Here is an 8891-nt window from a genome sequence, read left to right as displayed (position 1 = left end):
GGGGCGGCCAATTTTGAAACGTATTAGCTTTTTTGAGAAGCCGGTGCAGCATTTATGCGTGCGGGGAACACTCAGCGGATTGATCCATCAGAGAAGACAAAATAATGGTGTCATTCGGGACAGACTTGGGCAATTGATCCAGCAACAAGTCTTTCAGTCATTTGCCAAGTTGGTCCCTTCAGCCTCATTTGTTACGGAAGATTGTCTTGGCATGAACTATTCTCAGAAATTGTCTTTGGCTTGAATTGGCTTAAGTTGAATAACACTTAACCGATGTTTGGTGATGCTTGGATTGAGACTAAATTTAAATTGATTAAAATATCAATAAATAGGATGATATATTTCAACTTCTGTTCTTCTGTACAAATGTGGGTTAAAAATATTCCAAATTTTTATTTAATAAGGTTTATTTTTTAGGTTTATACGGGTTTTAAATTTGAGGGCATTTGTGTCTATTTAAGTGAGTTTTTTACTATATTTGAAATATTTTACAAAAACTGACATTTTTGAAATTAAGGATCAAGTTTTGGATATTTTTGATAAATTCTCTTGATTTGGTTTATGTTGAGAGTTTTGTTTCACATTGAAAAGTTAAAAGACCTAATATGAGCTTTTAAGAAATTGAGTTATTCTCTTCGTCAATTGATTTTGAGATTTAACTTCAATTTATTTCATGATATCAGAGCAAAACGGCCCCACGTCTGCTTTCATCTTATCTCTCCATAAATCGAGTGTACATATATATGGTTTGTTTGGCGTAGCGAAGTTGCGAGACTTTTCCTCCCACTGTTTTCCTCCTCTTATATGTTCTTCGAATACACCAAACCCCATTCAATTGGAAAACGATAAGATAGTGCAAGATGTGCATTTTGTATAAACAGCAAGGGCCCTCTTTATTTAATTATCACGTGCAAAACATGAAAGTTTCACACAAAGTGCTGCTTTCTTATTCATGACTTGACTTCAATGAAACATAAAAGTTTCACACAAAATGTGGCATAAAATTTGCTCCTCCATATGGCTTAGAGAGCTAGCTAGCTTAGCTTCAGACCCTGCATACAAGAGAGATCTTTTAAATAAATAGAAATTCAGAAGAAAAAGAAAGAGAAATAAATAAAACTTGATGGTAATTTGCAGGAATGAAACAGATGCCTTGTCGCTGAAGAAAATATAGATAGGGAAACTAATGTGGTGGGTGCTTACTGATTATACTCAATCGTGATCTTGCCGGCGTCGGGGTTAGCAATGGTGGCAAAGGCTTCCTGAGAGAGATCGAGGGTTGCTTGGCATCCAGGAGAAGGACAGAGATCCACAATTTTAACCACAACGCTGGTACCCTTGCAAGGTTGTGGCACCAGGGGCGGCCCTGGGGTGGTGCAAGTGGTGCCACCGCACAGGGCCTCCGATTCTTAAGGGCCCCCGAAAAAAAAATTATTTATATTATATATATATTAATATTATATGAATCGTATATATAGTATAGCGTCTGGATATTTGCACAACAGCGTGTTCAGGGGAGTTGGATGGAGCGCATCTCTCTTTGGCAAAAGGGCCCGAGTTCGATGCTCCTTGATGTCGTTCTACTACCTAGCCTTTTGTGATATTATTTTTGCATTCAAACTTTACATAATTATAAAATTTAAATAAAATAAAAAAACAGAAAGCCTTTAACAAACAGGAAACATGGAAGCTTAACTTAACCACACCAAAAGAGGAATATATATGATATATCCCCCTTCTTAAAAATAAAATAAAAAAGATTTTTTCTTCCAAGAAAAGTACTTTCTTCATTCAAAACACCACGAAAAAAGCTTCATGGCTTCTTCTTTCTCTTAAACTATGATTTTCTGTTTAGTAATAATCATTGTTCATCAATTTCTCTTTGGTTCTTTTTTCAATCCTTTGACAATTTTTGTTATTCTTTCAATTTTAGGAATTTGAACACTAAAAAGAGAAAACCCTAATTCCTGAATTCATAGACCACTCAAAATCGAATAGTCATATTCAAATCTCAATTCAAATTCAGGAATGTATCTAAATTTCAATCTATTCTATATATTACATGACTTATTTTATTAAATTATTATCATGTTGATGATTGGTTGTATGAGAATATAGTTTGTAGAAATATTTATCTATTTCTTGTTGGGGTTTTCTTCCAGGTTGTAGGGTTTTGGAATTTTTCTTTGTAATCTAAACATGCCACATACTAGAAAATACGTTTCTGGATATACAAAACGGCTTAGAAAAAGAAAAATCGAGGAATTGACTCAATCTCAAAGAGGAGTTCTTGATAGATTCATTGTTAGAGAATCACATGCTACAATTAATGAAAATATTTAAATTTTTATGAATTTGATTTCAGATTGTCATTGCATATTTATTGATGGTGAATTTTAGTTATAAAAAAAAATTGTTTATGACATTAAGTTATGGCAAATTTTTATAGTATTTTCGTATTAGATTATGCGAGGCCCCAATTTAAGTTTCACACAGAGCCCTCAAAATCTCAGGGACGGCCTTGTGTGGCACACCTTGGTTAGTAGCGCCGGTGCATGTTACTCTGTAGCTTCTTCCACAAGCAGCTTTATTGTTAAAAATGGGAGCGCTTGCTGCAGCAATCAGCACACCATCGTTTTGATATCCGTTGCATGAGGAGGCTGCAAATCCACCAAAAATGCACTGATCAGGTAAGCCAAAGAGGTCATAGTTCCTCCATCGACCCATTTTTCCCCTTAAATTTTACATAATTTCACTCAAATTTCCAGCAAGGAAAATAGGAGAAATCTCATTTTGAATTAGAAACGTAACTCTTTATTTTATTAATTCTCCACTAAAGATTCATCTTTACAATGAATTAGCCAAATTGAAAATCATATAAAAGCTTTGATTAAATGGTGATACTTGCAGCTAAATTGAAAACCCTTTATTTATTCAAGAACGATATATATCTTTCCATGGAAACTTAAAAATAGATCATTAAACTTTACTTTAATGCGGAGTGAGTCTCACGTCACACCCTAAAATCGTGTTATATTTGAGGAATTTATCAACTAAAGGAAACTAGTACACATACGTGCACACATTATCAGTTTAAGCAAATACTTAAAACCGAAATTAATATAAGGAATGTCGAGTGAGAGCATATTGCTAAGTAAAGCCACTGGCAAAACAAGCTAATGAGCACCAGTTTTCCTTTTGGAAACTAATTTAGCTTGTGACTTTCAAAAACTACCAAGAAAAACTTGTATACATACGAACGTAAGCAGGCGTGTAAAAAGTGACTGTTCCCTGCTCTGCATATACGGCCGAGGGAAGGCATACAACCATGGCCACCACCACAATGAGAACTCGCATTTCAAATGCCATTAAATCTTTCCCTAACAAATAACTTGTAACAATTATTTCTAGTGCAGTAGTTTGTGAAGTAAAGTGGAAGGCTCCCCTCCTTTTTATAGAGAAAACGTAGGTATAGCTAGATACTGTACCTTATATCCATCGTCATGTTGCGTGGCACATTATTTTTTTGTCCTGGCTGCGTCAATGCCAGTCTTCGCTGTCATCTTTGAAAGAGCTACCAATGGAGACCAATAATATTTTGTGGTACAAGGAATATGCCAGTTATTGATTCTTTTTATTTTGTCTTCTGCATAGGAAAAGTAGAAAATTATTTTCAAAGACAACTGCGATTGCCCCAAATTATCGTCCATGCAATTTTTGGTCAAGCCAAAGAGGCAGAAGATTGCGGAGACAAAATTATTCTTTATCAATCCCGTATTTTCTACGCTTATTTCTTGTAAGTTAGCTTTGCCTGTTTGGAATTGTATGTTGATCTCAAATCAAGACTAGACCCAGGGTTTGGAAAATTCAAGGGAATGATAAAGTTTTGTGGACCATCTAGCTAGCTTGTGGATGAGGAGTATTTATGGAGAGAAATTCTCGTGCAATGGGATATCATTTTTTGTTATCTTCAGTCAATAACACAATGACACGTGATATAACTTTTACACGTGTCATGGTTATTGACCAGAGATAATAAAACAGTGCTATTCTTGTTACAAGTAAGTTTTTTTTCGTCTTTATATGGCCTCCGTTGGTAGCTTCCAGGTAGATGTATCTATTTATATGGCTTGCAAGTTACTATCCAAGGATCAAAATTTGATTCAATTGATGAACCATGAGATGTTTTAAACTGAAAAATAGTAACTTAAGGACCCTCTTTATTTAATCATATAATCATATAGTTATAACATCAGCTCATCACATGTGAAACATAATTATAGTTTCATACAGTGTGTGTTGCTTTCATTATTCCATTACAAGTGGCCTCTTCCTTCTTAGTCCTAATGACTTTATTCTTAGAGAGCTTCAAACCCTGCACGCCATAAAAAAAAAGGAAAATTAAATTTGAACTCATAGTTTCATATACATGATAAACTTTACTAAGGACAAAAATTTTCATTAGAGAGTGTTAATATGTGCTTACTGAGTATAACTAATCTTGATTTTGCCGGCGTCGGGGTTAGCAATGACGGCGAAGGCCTCTTGAGAGAGATCAATGGTTCCTCTGCATCCGGGAGGACAATAGTCGACAATTTTAACGACGACACTGGTTCCCTTGCAAGGTTGTGGGACACCTTGGTTAGTGGCTCCGGTGCATGTCACTCTGTACCTTTTTCCACAAGCTGCTCTGTTGCCCCAAATGGCATCGCTTGCTGCGGCTATCATCACTCCATCATTTTGGTATCCGTAGCATGAGGAGGCTGCACGTCAACCAGAAAATTATTAATGGATGTATAATTAAGGGTTCTCTTTTGATATAGGATCAACTTGGATAATGTTTGTCTTCATGAAATGTTTATAGGTAGATTTAAATTAATCTAATGATATGTATATTTTTTATTATCTTATATCATAGTCTTTCTAGAAATAAAAGTATACATTAAATCATATAAATCATTCTAGTTCATATTTTTTTACTAATTTCTAATAAGCTTTAATATAAAACAAATACATATTAAAAGCAACCAAAAAACACATATTATCAAAATTGAAATATATCAACATAATTCAAAGTGTACGAATTTTAATTTGTATTTTTATTATTGCCCTGCAACTAAATGCATAAAGAATTGAATTTTTTGGACTTTAATAAGTTAATACATACTATCATGTATTTAAAACAAATCTTGCAAAGGACTCACTAGTGTAGTGGTTTGGAGTATTTACTCCTTCAGACAAGGTTTTAGATTCGAGTCCTAACATCCATGTAGTGTGTATGAGTTTAATTTGCTATCACCCCTCTCAATAGGAAAGGTTCTCATAAAACAAATCAAATCTATAGGTTTGATTTTTCCCCCCCAAAAACCACTATGGGTTATGGCCCTTGCAGCCCATAGTATAGTTCCGCCATCTTATTACACCTCCATGCACCTTCTACATACAGGTAGAGGATGATTTTATTTTTTTCCTTTTTATAATGTCTATTTTTACTTTAATTTATTAGCTGGGTATGTGCACACATGCAGAGATATTAGAATGAGTGTTGTTATTTCCACATTTTGTTTTATTTTTTCACTTACCTTATTTTTAAAATATTAAAGATAAATTTATCTATTTAAAAAATAACTTTTAAGGATTTAGAAAAAAAAAATTATAACATTAAAATAAAAAAAGATTATAAATAAAAAACTAAAAAGATTAACCCCATCCCACCCTCTGTCTCTTCGCCTTCACCCACCCGCTCGGCCCTCCTCCTCTATTTTCCCTCCTCTGTCTCTCTCTCCTCCCCATGGTGGATGGGGGGAGAGTCTTTTTTTGTTTGTTTGAGTATTTTATATTGTTTATTAATTAATTTAATAATATATTATTATTTACTTGGTGGGTGGAAAAATAATAAGTATTTTAAAAATAATGGTGGGTGGAAAGATAGGATTATGTTTTTTCAAATTTACATGATGAGTGGGAAGATAAGATAAGTGAAGAAATAAAACAGGGTGTGGAAATAACAACACTCATAAGAATTTTAATATACATGCCAACATTCTCTCTTGAGCCACCCTTAGCAACTCAATGACCTTAATTACCAGTTTTATTCTTAGGTCACCAGTTATGGATAGTTTCAGTACAAAATTAGCCCAATGTTAACTATTTGGTGATCTAAACAGTATAAAAAACGTAGTCCAACAAATAATATAGTGAAATCATTAGATGGTAATCAAATGGCTAAAATTTTAGATTTGACTTATTAAAAGAATTCCATTAAAGATGAAACATTACAAGTTTCGGCTTTTTCAAAAAACCCCTTGATGTTTCAAAAATTACATGAACATTCTATGAGGTTTTAAATTGTTTTCACAAAACCCTTTTTTGTTGATTTTTTGTCCAAAAATTAACGATTTCATATAAAAATTTCTCCAAATGACAAAGTTAGGATTTCATATTAGATTGCACATATATTCATTGAGATTGATTTTATCATTTGCATATTTTTTTTAAAAATGAAACCATCAAGTTTTGGACGAACAATATTAACAAAAAAGGGGTTTGTGAAAACAATCTAAAACACGAGAGAGTGTTAGTGTAAATAACTCAAAAAGAGCCGAATACATGGGGAAATATTAGTGTAAACTTGATGGGGTTTTGTGAAAAAGCCAAAAACCTCAAGGGGTGCAGATTTGCCATTTACACAAGGGCAGCTCCACAAAATGAGCTCAATAAAATAAGAATCGTCTTGGGACTACCCTGTAATGCAATTCAATGATTAAAATTGACACATATAATTTGCTCCTTAATCCTTGATACAAATATTATCCAAATATGTACTTTTTCGGCCATCTAAACTTAGGAACACATACAGTCTGCCAGTTAGAACTGAAGTGATTTTGATGGTATTCAATGGCGAAAAAGCTTTTGATTTTGTTAATTTTCTGCAAAGATGATCATGCGAAGATAACCTATATCATTGAAAATAGACTGAAAAAAGGATTTTTGCATAATTCTCCTATGTTCACATATGATACATAGACACATATAGACATTCTCTAGTTACCAGCCATTTTTAGACAAACTACACTGGTAGATTATTAATACGATTTTTTATATTTTATATTTGATTTATTTTATTATAAGTGATAGTCTAAATTAAAGAGAGAGGAGGGTTTCACACACACACACACACACACACACACACACACATACACACAGATTCGAACCTGAGACATTTAGTCTGCAAGTCAAAATCCTTTTCCACTAAGCTAGTCCTGTTAACAATTACTAATGTGAGGTGCATGTCAACATTTTAATAATGCAACATTTTGACTTATTCAGCAAAACATTGTTGCCCAGACTTGGAACAAGCCCCCCATCAATGAAAGGCAACCCGGGCAAAAATGGACCCCATTTACCCAAGCCAGCCTAAAGGTAAGAATTGTTTGAGCTGCTACGGGTTGATTGATCTCATGTTGAGGTAAAAAGGAAAAAAATACCAAAATATTCATAATTTTTTTTTCTATAAATACCTAACCATGTTTTTCACTTCTCACACTAAAACTCCATACAAATTTCTCTCCTCATATCTCATGTGAATAATGTTTGCCTTTACTTGCCATGACAATAGGTGGAAAAGCAAAATAAAACAGAGTAGGGTAGTCACTATTCATGTGAATAGTGTTTGCCCCTTGCCATGGCACAATGAGTGGAAGTACTCTAAATACAGTTGCGTTAGTGGAGCCCGCATTATATGTAAGAGGGTAAAATGGTAAAATTTCAAGCCTTTTAAACATTTTACTAAAACCCTCATCAATTTATATTATAAAATTCATATGAAACTGACACAGGTTGAAATTGTTTCGAATAAACACACTAATTGAATCATTCCGAAAGATATAGGACACTCGATTAAACAAATTTCCTCTACTCTTTGAAACCTAATTAAGAAATTAATGTAATACTCAGATTAATGAAGCTTTGCACATCAGCTTAAAGAAAAGATAGCAGCCATGAAGGCCAAAGAGGTCATAGTTCCTCCATCGACCCATTTTTTTCCTTAAATTTTGCATAATTTCACTCAAATTTCCAGCAAGGAAAATAGGAGAAATCTCATTTTGAATTAGAAACTTCTCTTTATTTTATTAATTCTCCACTAAAGATTCATCTTTACAATGAATTAGCCAAATTGAAAATCATATAAAAGCTTTGATTAAATGGTGATACTTGCAGCTAAATTAAAAACCCTTTATTTATTCAAGAACGATATATATCTTTTCATGGAAACTTAAAAATAGATCATCAAACTTTACTTTAATGCGGAGTAAGTCCCACGTCACACCCTAAAATCGTGTTATATTTGAGGAATTTATCAACTAAAGAAAACTAGTACACATCCGTGCACACATTATCAATTTAAGCAAATACATAAAACCGAAATTAATATAAGGAATGTCGAGTGAGAGCATATTGCTAAGTAAAGCCACTGGCAAAACAAGCTAATGAGCACCAGTTTTCCTTTTGGAAACTAATTTAGCTTGTGACTTTCAAAAACTACCAAGAAAAACTTGTATACTTACGAACGTAAGGAGGCGTGTAAAAAGTAGCTGTTCCCTGCTCTGCATATGCGGCCGAGGGAAGGCATACAACCATGGCCACCACCACAATGAGAACTCGCATTTCAAATGCCATTAAATCTTTCCCTAACAAATAACTTGTAACAATTATTTCTAGTGCAGTAGTTTGTGAAGTAAAGTGGAAGGCTCCCCTCCTTTTTATAGAGAAAACGTAGGTATAGCTAGATACTGTACCTTATATCCATCGTCATGTTGCGTGGCACATTATTTTTTTGTCCTGGCTGCGTCAATGCCAGTCTTCGCTGTCATCTTTGAAAGAGCTACCAA

At 33.8% G+C, this 8891-nt stretch overlaps 2 protein-coding genes across 2 annotated transcripts; both read right to left on the bottom strand.

Moving 5' to 3' along the window:
• LOC18793961 (EG45-like domain containing protein) lies at nucleotides 925-3432 on the bottom strand. Its single transcript, XM_020558659.1, has 4 exons — nucleotides 3258-3432; nucleotides 2533-2660; nucleotides 1204-1355; nucleotides 925-1052 (listed from the first exon to the last, which is right to left on the bottom strand). Exons 1-4 carry the CDS (start codon nucleotides 3367-3369, stop codon nucleotides 1046-1048), a joined length of 399 nt encoding a protein of 132 aa, XP_020414248.1. The 5' UTR covers nucleotides 3370-3432; the 3' UTR covers nucleotides 925-1045.
• LOC18789934 (EG45-like domain containing protein) lies at nucleotides 4186-8739 on the bottom strand. The gene is made up of 3 exons (XM_020558667.1): nucleotides 8568-8739; nucleotides 4487-4763; nucleotides 4186-4375 (listed from the first exon to the last, which is right to left on the bottom strand). Exons 1-3 carry the CDS (start codon nucleotides 8677-8679, stop codon nucleotides 4369-4371), a joined length of 396 nt encoding a protein of 131 aa, XP_020414256.1. The 5' UTR covers nucleotides 8680-8739; the 3' UTR covers nucleotides 4186-4368.

This window comes from Prunus persica, chromosome G1 (assembly GCF_000346465.2).
Source record: "Prunus persica cultivar Lovell chromosome G1, Prunus_persica_NCBIv2, whole genome shotgun sequence".
NCBI classification, from domain to species: domain Eukaryota; kingdom Viridiplantae; phylum Streptophyta; class Magnoliopsida; order Rosales; family Rosaceae; genus Prunus; species Prunus persica.
Note: the sequence above shows the minus strand (reverse complement) of the source record. Positions and strands in the feature narration are given on the sequence as shown.

What these genes read in the sequence shown, in the direction of transcription:
- LOC18789934 (XM_020558667.1), bottom strand. Translation starts at nt 8,679, where the DNA reads ATGGCATTTGAAATGCGAGTTCTCATTGTGGTGGTGGCCATGGTTGTA. An exon ending in TTACACGCCTCCTTACGTTC is followed by an intron (nt 4,764 to 8,567) that starts GTAAGTATACAA and finishes GTTGACGTGCAG; the next exon opens with CCTCCTCATGCTACGGATAC.
- LOC18793961 (XM_020558659.1), bottom strand. Translation starts at nt 3,369, where the DNA reads ATGGCATTTGAAATGCGAGTTCTCATTGTGGTGGTGGCCATGGTTGTA. An exon ending in TTACACGCCTGCTTACGTTC is followed by an intron (nt 2,661 to 3,257) that starts GTATGTATACAA and finishes GTGGATTTGCAG; the next exon opens with CCTCCTCATGCAACGGATAT. An exon ending in CCGGCGCTACTAACCAAGGT is followed by an intron (nt 1,356 to 2,532) that starts GTGCCACACAAG and finishes GGGCCGCCCCTG; the next exon opens with GTGCCACAACCTTGCAAGGG.